Here is a 15,128-nt window from a genome sequence, read left to right as displayed (position 1 = left end):
TTTTACATACATTTCCGACGATGAAATTTTGTCTCGCCAGAGTGTTGGAGCTGTCGAGATGGAAGGACGTGCTCGAGGACCTGCTGCAAAAATTAATAACCGAGATACGCTTATTAAACGACGAGAAAAGCAACACGGAGAAAGAAATTGAAAACATAACTCAGCCTCTGCGTATCGTCACCGAGTGCATCTCGATGAGGGACTGCCGTAGAGGAACCGAGCTCACGTACGACGAGGCTGATATTGAGCTGAAGAAGGAGCTCCGCATGATCGCGAATATTCACGAAGCATTGACCAAAAGGTGATCAAGCCGATGATACGTAATAGAAAAATAATTTTAATTGCCTCTTCTTCTATTTAATTCCTTTTCATCTCGCAGAGTACAGGCCGCGTGGGAAAAGCTAAATCGCTTGGAGGCCTTCAAATTTAAGCTGAGCTTGGACATAGAGGATAAAATCGAAACTATTAGAATAGACAGGGAGAATCTCGAATTGGATCATGCTTGTGCGAATTTAAGTTACAAGCCTAAAACGTTGGCTATTGATAAAACCAGGTAAAGTATTATTTCCATATCATCAATCATTTATACCATCTATTCGTAACTTGGTCCTTTCCACCTTAACAGTCCAATCACGTACGAGGTTTGGCTAGATCGATGCGGTTGTTCCGAGTCGTCCGCCGACGATGAATTGAGTGAATGTTACACTTTCCGTGAAGCTACCCGTGTAATGAGGGAACATGCATGGAATGATATTAGAGCTCAACAAGACGCGACGGATTACACTTTAAGGAAGAGGATTTATCAAACGCAAAAGGCCAGAAACGAATTGGAATGGCAGAAGCTCAAGGTGTGCAGACTAAGACTAAATCAAACAATTAATTCAACGATTTCACAAATATCAATTATAAGAGGAAAAATGATCAATGTCCATCTGAAGTAATTTTTGAGAAAAGCACAGTTTTTAAGTTTTAAGAGATTAGATATCTTAGAAAGCTATTGAAAAAGTATAAAGTTAGTGAATATCGAAATGCAGCCTTAGTGTTTATTTAGTGTTTACATTGTATGGACTTTGATAATTCTTCTCCACAAACGTATAGATTATGATCGTTTTCCCTCAGCACGCGATACATCTTTCGGTCTTATCTCCATTTGTAACTGTTTTTTATCAAAACAAGTAAGAATTATGAAAGTTCTTTGAAAATGCCATAAGATATCATAATCAGATCAATTTTGATAAAAAGTGGACTTTGATCATTTTTTCCCTGTATTCTTCATATGATAAGAAAGAGAATTTGTTCTCATCTGCATTTTTCAATACAAATAGGTACAAAAGGAAATGGAAATGTTGGGAAGTGAAATAAATCAGTTGGAAGGAACGCTGATGAGTAAAATAGCCCCGGTGAAATGCGTCGAAACGCGATTAGAGAATCGCGTTCATCGGCCTGGCCCAGAACTCTGTAAGGACGAAGTTGAATCAGGCTTGAAGAACGAAGCGCTGCAATTAAAACAGACCGAGGAGGATCTAATTAAGATGATTGCGCATGCAAAGTACGTATTTTGCATTTGATACTGTTAACTAACAGACAATTATCTATCATTCCTTTTTCTTTTTAAATGCTTTAAGTTTAATCAATACTCTAGGGCAAGCTACAACAGTCTGGAATCTCTGCTCATACGTATCGACAAGAATTTGGAAGACAAACAGCACTCTCTGAACACCGACGTTATGTGCCTGGATATGAGAGCGTCGCTGAAGACAGGAGACAGATCGCGTTTACCTAATGAGACGGACCGTAATATCATATTGACACGCATGGAGAAAGAGATTCCATTGGAATCTTAATTCGACTGTTTCATGGATTTATAAAACGTGATGACTTTAAAGCTACTACTCTCATATTATCTAAAAAAAACTCATCAACTCTCCATCTTCATATCGTTATTTGTATCGCGTGAAAAATCAAGAACGTAATCGATAATTTGATGAATGTCAGATTCGTAAACATAATTTAATCTAACCTACATGCACGTCATGGAGCCTCACCGAATTTCATTTTCCATTTTCTTATATCTCGGGAATCCATTTTTTATATCTTGCGTGTCTCTCTCACGACAATTTCCGACAATTTCTGGAAAGAAGTTATTTATATTATTTACAAGGATTAATTCGACGATATATTTACACGAAATCACCCTGTGATGAGGCACGATAAAATCGTTGCCGTTCGTTGGTAATAACACATTACAAAGTAGAGTTCCATGTTTTCGACGCCAGCTGTCGCGACAGGGCAAAGTGGACGATGCTGCCCTCCGTGGAGCAATAAAGTATCTAAATGGGCGAGAAGTAGGGAAGGTGATCACGAGAGGGCGCCAATAATATCAAAATTCGCGGCTGTTTTACAGAGAGATATACCATTTCGCATATATTTAAATTACACAACACACAAATTACAGCGTAAACATTATAGACAGACCGTAAGAAGTCGAGAATAGGAGGTGCAAATTTTATCGGCGCGTTTCGGGGCGCGCTCGCGTCGACTCTATTGCTGCGTATTTGCAAATGAGGTATATTTCACATTTATAATATAAGAGTAATCGTAAAGTCGATCCCCAACAGGCGGGACAAGCGGGACTATCAATGTGGGGAAGACGAAGAGGAACGAGATGAAAACGAGAGGAAGGAGGACGGGAGATACGGGTGAGATGAGATGGAAGAGGATCCCCGCGACACGCGTACTCCGCTCGTACTCGCGAGCGGAGTACGAGCAAGAGAGGAGAGGGGGAGGGAAGAGGGATACTAAACGACGACGACGACGATTTGAAAGAGTCAATTTGGAAGAATGCGGTGAATGAGATAGGCAGGCGGATAGACAGATATAAATAGACACGTTACTTCGTTTTCCGTCTAACGTTCGTAACTACGTGTGTATAACTACATAACGATCCGATCGATCGGTTATTACAACGATCGCGCGTTGTATACAAAGCGGCGACTACGGACAGAATTTTTGGCCTCCTGCGCGCGCTCCCGAGACATGGGACATGCCCGGTATCGGAACGTAACGGAACGTCCAGATACGCGAAATCGCTTTTCGCTGCGCGCCAGGGACGGACGGTAACTTTTCGAGGCCTGAAGCCTGTTATCAAACAACGCGTTAAAAAGAAGATACATTTTCGTCCCTATAATTTAAAAAAATTGATTAATATATTTCTATCGGAAGAAAATTATATCTGCGTCTTTGGCGGTGTTTAGATTGGAGGATCTGTGATTTCTTTCGGCTCTTAATGGGGACACAGCCAAGCGAGAAGTTAATGTTAAACATTTGTAATTGAAAGAGAATGTTATTATTCAAAGATTATTTCGTGAGATCTCCGAGCGCGATTTTTCAAGAAATCGAGACTTAAGATAGTTGTCTCTGTCTAGCGCGAATCGCAATTAACAAGAAAAATTTGAAAATTCAACTATACGTTAACATGCATTGCATAGTAATGCGTGCAAAAATCTCGTATTTTAACTTTTTATAATTAGAACAAACAACAAGAAAATGATGAAAAACGGATATATGTATAGTAGAAGGGAAAATAATAGTAAAGAAAAACCGAAATTATTGACCGTTTAGTTATAGAAATACCATAATAGATCTCGATTTTCGCGATTATTCGACGTGAAGGAGCGATCGATCGCTGAGACCGTTACACGGCACGCACTTGTGTGCGTGCAGAACCATTTAAAAGTTTTCAGCCTGTAACTGTAGGTAGTCGGATGTTTTCGCGTTGACTTAGAGTAAAAAATTGGATCGTACCGTCGCGAGACAACTACCTTAAAAGACTTTACTATCTCTCACACAAAAATCCGTCCCTGACTGTCGCTATATGAATTTCGTCTCTTGCGTTTTCGCGCAAAGCGCACGATTTAAACGCGAAAGGTGTATACGCCTTTCGCGCGAAGCACGGTGAACGACGAGCGATGGATCGGATCGAATCGATCGGAGCACGCGTGAGAACGAATTATTCCCGGCCCATCGCTTCGCGTAATATACAGATAATATTACACTAGCTACATGGCTATCAAATGCGTATCTTTTGCTTTTTCTTCTGTCCTTATTTTTTTTTACACGTATACACAAGCCGCGCATACATAGACTACCGCGTGTGTAGAATACGCATATAAATACATACTCGCATATAGCACACGGATGCAACATTCGCCCACACACATACATACACGTGCACGCGCACATCGATCGCCATAAGACACCTTATCTCTTCAAGACTACGCGAATTTGTACATAAGGCATCACGATATCGTGCCGCTTTCTCACACACAAACGTGATAACGGCGAAGCGTGATACTCGCTCTTCTATCTATCTGTTTCCGCTATCGAGGTGGTTCGGTAAATATCGGGGCGAATTTCGCGTTAGCGAACGACTATCGAAATGACGCCAGGATGATGCGCGCGCGCGCGCGGCGCGAGACGCGGATTTAAGCTTCTTCGGCTTAAGCTCGACCGTAGCGGACGATCGTTTACACGCCAAACAGGATATCTCGAGTCGCAGCCAGCCTCGGAGATAGCGATAATTTCGAGATAGCGTTTGCTTTAATCTGGCAAATCATTTCGCGCGCGGGACTCGACAGCGTCGCGAGATGACTGCTCGTATACAGTTTTAAAAAATATATACGAATGGCGATAGCGGAGCTTCCGATTGTGCTCGAAGTCGAAGCTTTTTGTAAATAAGAATATGTAAGAAAGGATTATAGGGGAACACGTGCATGGGAATGAAAAAATTCTTATCATCTCCGCGAATGTAAATATTTCGATAAAATTGTAGTATCAGAGTAAGGCAGATTCGAGGTAAAACGTTTCGAAGCGAATGTAATTATTGATATAGAACCTGCTGTTTAAGACGGACGTTTTCGCTTTCTAAGAGCACTCGGCTTCACTTCTCTTCGCATGAGTCGACGGCTCTGGTCCATCCCGGCCTCGGTGCGAAGTTACGCTATATAGTTACCGCGAGGAACGGGGATTGTAATATCCACTCGGACTTGTCCGTGAGTGAGTATACAGCGCTATGACGAAATATTTCCTCGCGATCGCCACCCACACCGAGGATGTATTTCGTCACGACTGCTTAACCGAACGGTAGTGAGCGTAACCGAGGCGATCGGCTCGAGACGGCTCGCTTCGAACGCTCGATCGATGCTCCGCTGATATGTATATATTGCGAATCGGGCCAAAGCCCGACTGCGAAACTATATAGCGAGATGGTATTGAGAACGATGCAGCGAATTTGATTGCATCGACAATTGCGTAATCGTATAACGTACGTCGAAGATGCTTTCGTTTGCGAATCGAAAGTCAATTTGAAAAGAATAAATAATAAATTTCTAAAATGTTTGAAATCGGCAAACGGGATGAAGAAAAGCGTAGAACTGCGTAAAAACAACGTAAATACATACAATATCTGCAATGCGATGTCCGATGTCATAGATTATCGCTCCGTTTAGAAATTACGAGATAATATCTGAGAAATAGTTTTCACTCCTTTTTTTTCTTTTAAATAATTTCTACACGTTTCTGAACCCTCGATGTGTTCTCCAACAGACAGTTTCGAAAAGCTCCGCGCCTCGAATAGAAGCCTGAATGGCGAAAACCACGCAGCGCGCGCGCGCGCGCGTCCAACACAGGTAGTCGAGAACGAACGGGAAGCAAAGAGAAGATCTCTCTCTTTCTCTCGCTTTTTCTTCTTTCTCTGCCTATATAGCTGTCCCGCTCTCTTCACTTGGTGTGTTGCTTCGGGAGGTGCCGCTTCATGTGCAGCGCGAGATGATCGCTCCTGGCGAAGGAGCGCTCGCAGACCGCGCATTTAAAGGGCTTAGCCCCGGTGTGCTTGCGGTAATGCCGCGTCAATTCGTCGCTCCTGGCGAATCGCCACTCGCATTCCGGCCATTGACACTGATACGGTTTCTCGCCTGAAACAGCCACAAGAGGAGAGACATAAGTGAAAACGGTGCACGGGCGGTGTATGCGTCCGAGAGCGATCGCAATTGTAACGAATGACGAGCGGTTGGAGAATCGTTGATGGCTTATTAGATGATTAATTCTTAATTAAATAAAGCGATAAAAACAACGTGGGCAATTTGATCCGTTCATCATTTTCTTCCAAGATACTTGAGTCTCATTAATCCCTGTAATGCGTTTCTAATTCTATTTTTTTTTGCATTCTTCCGTTCTAATTCATATTTCCAATGCGAAATATATATGTTTCAAGATATACATTATTGTAGCGCTTCTTTATATTCGAATATTTTTCGCTATTCCGCTCGAAATCGCGAAAGTGTATCGACCGATATACGCGCGGGGGTCCGATCGGCGCGACTCTCGAACGTCTCACGAGCGAGAATTCCGTTCGAGTTTCGAGACGGCGGCGACCTATTAGAGAACAAAGCGTTGCTCTTTGTGAGATAGAGCCGCGGGATGCGGTATACTTAGGTATATATCCCGTCGCGCCTCTCTCAGCTGCGAGAGATGCAGCACGGTGTGACCTTTAACTGTACCTGCATGCCGCAACACGCTCACCTGTATTCTAGCGCAATCGCGCGCCGCGCCGGCCGGACCGCGCCGCGCGCGCGAGCAAGCGACCGGCCGAATGCAACCGACTAATGCGAGCCAACATGCCCGCATTCCGCTCCGGGTTCTCGCCGATTATCGAAGAGTATATATATGCCTTCCTTATTGTTGTTACACGCGCCCACGGCGTTACCTTCATAGACGGCGGAATTGAGAGTTTGCGCGCGATTGACACTACAACGCACTTGTGATCCGCTTGTGATACTCAGAGCCGGAATGTAGACATAAATCGAGCTTAATTCTAGAACACACAGCATGGGTCTCCCATATCCAAACAAAACTTCACTTGCTTGAAATTTTTTATTTTCAAAATTTAGAAATTTTTAACTTTATAACTTGACAAAATAAAACTTTTTAATATGAAAATCTATTCAGGTTTCTGGCCAAAGCACATAGCATGGCGTAGCGATATACGACGATCGTAGTCCCCGACCTGACAGATCAGGATACGCCAAAGCTTGTGCGTTAATTACTTACGTCCACGACTACGATTGTCATATGTGCTTTGGCTCATATTCTTAAATCTTAGAGCTTCAAAATAAAAAAAAACAAGTCCAAAAATATTAACTGAATTACTAAATATAGGCGGAACCAGAGTTACAGCCTATGAAAGTCACATGGATCTCCCAGACTCATGGTGCGTGTTTTCGGGAAGTTATATTCTATAGGATTAAAAAATTGACATTTAGAATTAGAACAAGTTGACTCAAGATTATAAAGTCCATTACGAATATGGTTTCACGTTAAAAGGATGGCGAATCAGAGAATAATTAGTATATAACGTAATCGAAAGCTAGAGCGGATCGAGTTCGCGATTCGACAGATTCCATTTTAGGCTTCGGCTTAAGCTGAAAGTGCGGATTAATCCTTGAAACGCGCAAACTACCTATGCGACTCGTTCCGACTTTAAATGTCTCCTACGCCAATCAGGTATATCCTCCAGGTATCGCCTCTCCGAGTTGTTTGCGAATTCGATCGCGACGAAAGATTCTTTCGCGATGCGCGGAACGGTGAGTAAGAAGCGAGTGCTAAGCGAGTAAAAGCGACCGAGGCGGACGCTCGACTGGGGGGGGATCCGAGGGAGGAGGGCGCCGCGTTGGGAGAACGAGCACGCACGGGAGAGGAGAAGAAAGAACTCGATAGCTAAGAGATACACCCACGCATCCTTCTAGCTCGTTCCTGTTCCTCTCGCGCGCGCTATACGGAGACGACCCTAACCGGTCCTCGCCGCGTCGTATAGCAGCCGCCCTGCGCCACAGAGAGTTGCATTCAACCGCTGTGCAGCATCGCGTCGCGCCGCGCCGCGCCGTGCCACGCGACGCACAGCCCAAGGAACGGTACTACTACCACGAGCGCTATCCATTTACGGTATCGCGCGCGTTCACGTGAGAATTCTTCTCTCGCGGATCTCCGCCGGCGAGAACGTGCGACTCTCCGGCGAAATTTCCTCTCGGCCCGTCGGCTGACATTAGCAGGTTCATTCTTACTTAACGCTCGGGCTACTGAATCATTTCGGAAAAGAAACTTCTTACGAATAGCTAATTATACGTCTTAAAATAATCTCGAGAAAGAATCGAAATGGAAAGTCAATTTGTAAAAATTATTATTCTTTCTGTAACGATACACAGAAAAAAGAAGTGTCAAATAAAAACTTATATTTCTTATATATAAACAATCTATAATCTTCTTATAAGAATTTCAACTTTTTTTTTCTTGGTTGAACTATAAATGGCTTTATTCAAGCAAGTTTTCTTCGTTTAACGCAATATAATCTCATTACAAGATTATGAATTGTTGGTGTTGCGTATATACGAGTATATATAAGTCTTGATTCGGCATTTTTTTCCTGCAGTATTCTTTGAGTTTAAATACCGCAAATTCTTCATAAGCGTAATACACCGTTGGAACATGTTGTCATGAAGAATTTTCGGTATTTAAACTCAAAGAATACACAAGAAAAAAAGTGCCGAATCAAGACTTATATACTCGTATATACGCAACAATCTATAATCTCGTAATGAGATTATATTGCGTTAAACGAAGAAAACTTGCTTGAATAAAGTCATTTTAATCATTTATATAGTTCAACCAAGAAAAGAAGTTGAAATTCTTATAAGAAGCTTATGAACATGTTGTACACAATATTTACGCTCGACACTTTTTCCCGTTTTATATAAAAGTTCATTTTTATTTACAAGAAATTCTCTTTAACATCCTTAACTCAAAACGCAAAAATTGCGAGTGCGGCTATTCGTATCCTTTGATTCGCGCAGTATCGTGAGATATGATGTTGCGTTACGATGTCTTCGGAGTCGATCGGCCGATCCGGGGACACCTACGAGGCCTCCAGGCGTCCCCGTTAATTTTGGATCACTTTCACCCGAGAGCCGGCGGTAGCGTTCCATTCCGCGGACAAGTTGCTTTCCAAATACGCTTCCTAGCCCTACTTTGCTCTAGATTTCTTCGGCCACCGGGCTTTCTCGCGACGCCTCGGGTTCCGATTAATCTCCTGGAGATTAATGACAGCGCTTAAACGTCGATTACTTTAAGGTCAAAGAAATTCTAAAAACCAAAATAATTAAATATATACTGATCATGAGAAAATTGTGTCAAGAAATTACCAGAATTTATTAGTCTGAAGTTCCTAATATAGTTCCTGGTTGATTTAATTACGTATTAATCACGATATGGACGTAATTAATTACGGACGTTTTGACATCATCACTCGTGTATCACTCATGTAATATTAAAATAATTTATGATATTATGATTCTATATTTGTCGCGTCAACAAATTGTCAATCATCGCATTAATTATTAAAGATTATTTTTGTATAATAAATTAATTCTAGACACTAATGAATTAATAACGAAGTTGACGTTCAACACACGCGGCTCGTGGCACGGCGCATTCACAGCGGTGCGGCGAGGGTTCATTCACGAGTCGTCCGACAGACTCGCGCGCGAGAGCCACGTGCCCCCCTCGGCTCGGCTTCTCTTCCCCATCGAAGCGTTCCCCGTGATCTCGGCGCGCCCGTGTCTCGCTTGCCTGTGCTTGAGATCGCGCGACAAATTGAAATATCCTCGCATAATCTCGCATATCGATCGGTTCTCCATGATTCTAATCGATCGACGAAGTGTCGTAAGAATTGATCGATGTACTTACGAGATGTACTTACGAGATGTACTTACAAGCGGCTGAAGAGGCTGATGGCAAATTAATTTAGTTATCGCTAGTATACTCATCGCGCGAGCGCTGAGAAGCAAGATACCTATTCAATTCAAAAGCCAATGGAGGGTACGAAAGCGAGTACGAGTCACTCGCGCATAATCGGTGCGCGTGCATAAGCTATCTAAATGTAAATCCACAAAGTTACAATAGATAACAGAGTGTGCCCTTATTCTAGATCATTTTCAGTCTGTGATTAGAGAAGAGAATTTATTAATTACATTATAAAAATAATTTTGAAAAGGTATATAAAGCAGAGGATAATTTTCGATCGCGTTTGCCCTGGTTCCTTCGATGACTCATCCCCGAGTCCTTAGAATCTTTAAATTTCGCTTCGTTCGACCGATTCGTTTGAGGCGATGACATGGGTTTACCGCAAAAACTCACCGAGGTATCAATTCGAAAGTGGTACATCGCACTTAAGATGCCTCCGGCTTGCATTCCGCGAGAGACTGCCGCGTAGGCACGTGTGCGGGAAGCACATCTCCTCGTCCTTCTCCCCGCCCATCGTCATCTCCCTCACGCTCTCACGCTCTCTCGCTCTTTCGCGTGTGTTCCACGCGTGTGGGAACTAGCATACGTGTTCGCGTCCAGGTAGCCACACGCGACAGGCGTCGTCGTGTTGGTGCCGCGACTCGCGTCCATGTGTTGGCGAAGCTTGGACACGGATAGGATGTGGGTCGGTCGCTAGCTTCGCTCTAAACGGAGAGTCGCATACCACGAGAGCTTCGTCGCGTCCCTTACCACGTTTACATATGATAGAAGCACCTTTGCGCGATACCGCGCGAGCGGTGCCAATGGAGAAACGAAGAGACAGGGAGAATAAAAAAAAAGAGAAGGAAGAGAGAGAGAGAGAGAGAGAGAAAGAAAGAGAGAGAGAGAGAGAGGCGCTCAGGACCGCGCCTTGCCCACGCGCAAACGTCGGCTGCTCGACCTCGCGCTTTCAAACTCCTCGTCTCGCTTCGCGTAGATGAGCTACATACCTAATTACCGGAGAATACACGGAAGCCCCTCCCGCTAATTTTAACGTTTGCTCCCTTGTACTAGCAACAAACGTGATACGTCGAAATACAGCAACGTTTTTCACTCACCCGTATGTATCCGCTGATGAGCCTTCAGATGCGAGCTCTTCGTGTAGACTTTCGTACAACCTGTAAAGGAGAGCGAGATTTAGGTCGGAAGTCAAAGTTTGGAGTGAGGTTGAAATAATAAAGTTAAACACCTAAGCGAGACTATCGAGATTCATAAATCATTATTGAATTTCAGAGATAATGTTTAAATGTTTTAATTTAATATTTAATTCAAAGTTATATATATATAGATACTAGGAACCACTTCGACCAAACTCCGATTAACTTAATCATTGATTAGTTTATTGGAAATGTTAAGTTAATCGGAGTTTGGTCGAAGGTTGGCCCTATGCATGATCTAATGTATACAATTTTTTCTTTCAATTCTTCTAAAAAATCTTTCGAATTAAGAAATAAGGGTCGAAGTTGTTCTGCTCACCTATGAAATCGCAATGGTGCACCCGGCGTTTCTCCAACTCCGGGTTATTCCGTCTGTTGAATTTGGACGACATCGACGACGATTGGATCCTGTGGGCCGGATTCAGGATCGGGCCTGGCTGGGGATACGGGGGTGGCGGTGTCCGCCTGGGTGGACCGGCGCCGATGGGCGAGCCGGGATCGGAGATCGGTGGCGTCAGCGGCGAAATATACATCAGCCTCGTCATCGAGCCGTAGAGCGGCGATGTCGCGTTGCCGCTCGGCTGATGATGATTGGCCGTTGACGAATCACTATTGCTACCACTGCCGTTGTTGTTGCCGTTGTTGTTGTTGTTGCTGGCGCCGTTGCCGCTACTGTTATTGCTACCGGCATTATTCCCGCTCGTGCTATTACTATTAACAGTCCCGCTGTTGTTGTTGTTGTTGTTATTATTGTTGTTGCCGTTGGGGAAGCTCTTAAAGAGCCCCGCCGTCGTCGCCGTTGTCGACGTCGTCGTCCGATGATGGACGACGTGCTGAACACTAGAGGGATTCGGAAAGGGATTCTGCGAGGGATTCGCGGTCGGTCCTTCGAGGAGATGTAAGGTCGGCGGTGGCGGTAAAGGTTCCGTCTTGATCTCTACCGGCGAGAGAACCGGCGGCGGCGTCACGTCGTCAGTCTCCATCTTTATGTGAGACTGCGAGCCCAGCATGTCCGCGTTCTCCGGGTCCAGCTTCTGAATGCTCGACGTGATATCTTCCCAGAGCGGCGGCCTGAGAAAGACGTCGTCGTCCTGGCCGGCGCTCGCCGGCTGACTCCTAGCGGAAACGAAACTGGCCTGCGGTGGTCGGCACACCGCCGTAGGCCCGCCGACCTCGAAGAAGTCCTCCATGTGCACGGACGGCTCCCGCGCATCTCTCGCGTCCGATTCATCCTCGTCCAACCTCTGCAGACGATCGAGATCCTGCCTGCACAGCAAAGTGTCCAGGTCCGACGTCTGCTGGGAACAAAAGAAACAGAGGACTCGTCGTGTATAATCATTAATCTAAAACTTTCTAATTAACTACATTTCTAAATTTTAACTCTTGAGTTACTATCAATATTTTATTTATATTATTTAGTTATATCATAATATTATATCATGTAGTTTACTCTTCGTTCGATCGAATGTTATCTCTTATATAACTTTAATCAGCAAATATATTATCTATTATCGTCTATCAGTGTTAATTTTTTAGTGCTAATAATAGAAATAGATATACGAAAACTCATTGGCAATAACGTTTTAATGAAGCGTTTTGGAACATATATTTACTAGATTTTTTTTACTAACAACAATCAGTTAAAGTCTCTTCGGGCTATTCCAGCATTTAAGATTGTAAAGGGCGCATCTGTTGATGAAAAAGGACGGAGAGCGAGTGACTTGCGATATGATGATACGCGCGCGGCGAAGGTCCCCAGATAGAGCGTCGTCAACATGCCCAACGCTGTCTCGCCCTACGACGTCCAGCACGCGCGAGGAGGAGCGACGGAAGAAGGAACGCGAGAGACTGGCGATGCCGCGTCATCCTTTGCATGATTTGTACACGGGCAACGCCGCCCTCGCGCCCCATAGTACACCGTTCCTCCCTTTTCCTCTCTTGTCATGTCGAGAGACGACGAGTGCCACCTCTCGCTACAGCGCGTTCGGTGCATAACATTCGTAGGATTTCTACCAAGGGTCTCTTGGATCGACGAGCATCGCTCTCGTCGCCGGCGATGGCAGCCGTCGATACTGTTCTCGCGCCGGAAATGCATGTATGGGTATCAAAAGCGAGGCTGGGAGACAGTTACGGCATCGTTTCGATTTTTACGACTTTAACACTTCCGCTGGAACCTAAAGTCGTGACTGAAGTCGTAGAATCGTACCAACTACCTGTCGAAAAGGGATCGAAAAAATGGTGATCGTGCTCCGATCTTTAGGACCTACGTTTTCAACCTGTAACGTTAAAGTTTCTTCGTCTCCAAATCTAAAACTGTTTCACGTGAAAGAGACGTTCTTCAAATGTTCAGTAGTTATATATAGTTCAGTCTACATATATTGCAAAGAAAGGCTTATATATAGATTCGCTTAAAAATATCGCGTGGCGAGCTTTCGAGCGGGTTTTCTTGCTCGCGCGCGGCTTGTGCAGTCTGCAATGATTTATGAATTATTTACACAATGAATAATTCATCGTCGGAAGATTGGTACACTCGCGACACTCGATCGTACCTGATATGCAATTTGAAAAGGAGCTCGTGTGCGCGAGCGAGGTACGATATGCCCGCGAAACATTATACTTAAAAATCTGTATACTTAAATCGTATGCATCGTGTCGACGAACCATAGTCCCTTGATCGCGAAAAACTCGATTTTACGAACGGTGAAAGAATATAGATCAAAAAATCTATTTTTGCGGTAAAAAATGGAAAACCGAGTCCAAAAAATTCTATTATATCTATAGCAAACGAAGGTACGATATTTTTTTCGTGATTTTGCGATCCGAGTTTAAATTCACAAAAATTATGACGATTCGGGATTGCGATTCGAGGCGGACAGCGTAGACGGAAATGTCAAATGCAACTTGTAATGGTATAGAAAAATTGATAACGTAAGATGCGTCCGCATCCTATATGTAAAAACTGCATTCGGCATTTCTAGCTTGATCTAACAAAATGTATCCAGCCAGGATTGAAAGTGCCATTTACGGCTTACGCGCCAAAAACACACACGATATATTAAATACGAGTGTTCGAGACAAACGCGTTCGAACGCGAGAGAATTAACGTTTCGTAATTTTCTTTCTCGATCCATCGAGGCCCGCCGCGCGGTGGGACCAGCCTCTTTTCCTATACAGTCTCTCGTCATCCGTCTCTTTCTCGCGTTGCGATGATAATGATAGTGCGGAGCGCGAGCAAAGTTCGTCCATCCGGCTATTAATGCGCGTAATCATAGAGCCAGGGTCGCCGGTGTTAATAATGCGTTTTCGAATCTGTCGGAGCGAGAGAACGAACACCCACGCCGCGCCGCGCGGCCGATACTGCGTCGTCATTATGTAGCGGCGGATGCGCGTGTGTGCGCGTATGCGTGCGTCCTGTGCGTGCGTGCGTACGTGTGCACTCCCACACTCCCACGCGCGCGCGTCCACGAACACGCGAGCGTATATACGCTACGCTAATATCTCCGCTTGATTATTCCAGTTGATCGCAAGCTGGTTTGTTGATCGCGCACCAATAGCACAACGACGATGATGACGATGAACGTCGTAATCGTCCTCGGAAAAGGAATGATTTTTTTTCTGTCGACTGTTAGCGAGTCAATAAATCCAGTTTGTCGTATTCCGGTGAAACACAAGATACGATATCCGTTCTCTTGTGACTCGATTAGCATGCAGCCAATGATTCCGGAGCGCAAGAGCGTTTCTCGGTTCGACTCGTTGCCGACGTTGTATATCAACTGAGTTCGCGAGAGAACGTGGAAAACCGCGAGAAACGAGAAAAGTCGAGAATATTGGAGAAAACTAGAAATATATAGTCATTATATAGTCGATCGTCTTTAAATACAATTATAAGAAAATGTAATTATTTGTAATCTATCTCGAAGTGAGGTATCATCGGGAGATACCGTTGCTTCGAAACAAATCGCGAGCACCTTTCTCATATGCTCTTCTATTCCAATAAAAGAATATTCGGTAACGAGAAATTTGATTAAATATAGTCGTTTATCAGATTGCGTAACGTCTTCGGCGCCTGCGATACGGCGC

At 44.2% G+C, this 15,128-nt stretch overlaps 2 protein-coding genes across 3 annotated transcripts in view; one reads left to right on the top strand and one right to left on the bottom strand.

Annotated features, from left to right (window-relative positions):
* Positions 1–6: 6 nt before the first annotated feature.
* On the top strand, positions 7–2,014 carry LOC112465767 (tektin-B1). Its single transcript, XM_025033487.1, has 5 exons — positions 7–301; positions 380–553; positions 626–848; positions 1,326–1,549; positions 1,643–2,014. Exons 1-5 carry the CDS (start codon positions 21–23, stop codon positions 1,842–1,844), a joined length of 1,104 nt encoding a protein of 367 aa, XP_024889255.1. The 5' UTR covers positions 7–20; the 3' UTR covers positions 1,845–2,014.
* Positions 2,015–2,394: 380 nt separating this feature from the next.
* The window catches only part of LOC112465768 (Krueppel-like factor 2), a 42,519-nt gene continuing 29,785 nt past the window's right edge, over positions 2,395–15,128 (bottom strand). The window contains exons 2-4 of one of the 2 annotated variants that reach the window (XM_025033488.1): positions 11,368–12,346; positions 10,950–11,009; positions 2,395–5,972 (exon numbers count right to left, since the gene is read on the bottom strand). In XM_025033488.1, the coding sequence (XP_024889256.1) occupies positions 5,779–5,972; positions 10,950–11,009; positions 11,368–12,346 (1,233 nt within the window). In that variant the 3' untranslated portion in view covers positions 2,395–5,778. The remainder of the gene's footprint in view (positions 5,973–10,949; positions 11,010–11,367; positions 12,347–15,128) is intronic. The other variant, XM_025033489.1, reaches the window with a different exon arrangement.

Source organism: Temnothorax curvispinosus, unplaced genomic scaffold (genome assembly GCF_003070985.1).
Source record: "Temnothorax curvispinosus isolate PA1 unplaced genomic scaffold, ASM307098v1 QBEX01015512.1, whole genome shotgun sequence".
NCBI classification, from domain to species: domain Eukaryota; kingdom Metazoa; phylum Arthropoda; class Insecta; order Hymenoptera; family Formicidae; genus Temnothorax; species Temnothorax curvispinosus.
The sequence above is the reverse complement of the archived record's forward strand: the minus strand, read 5'-3'. Positions and strand labels throughout refer to the sequence as shown.

What these genes read in the sequence shown, in the direction of transcription:
- LOC112465767 (XM_025033487.1), top strand. Translation starts at nt 21, where the DNA reads ATGAAATTTTGTCTCGCCAGAGTGTTGGAGCTGTCGAGATGGAAGGAC. An exon ending in CACGAAGCATTGACCAAAAG is followed by an intron (nt 302 to 379) that starts GTGATCAAGCCG and finishes TTCATCTCGCAG; the next exon opens with AGTACAGGCCGCGTGGGAAA. An exon ending in TGGAATGGCAGAAGCTCAAG is followed by an intron (nt 849 to 1,325) that starts GTGTGCAGACTA and finishes CAATACAAATAG; the next exon opens with GTACAAAAGGAAATGGAAAT.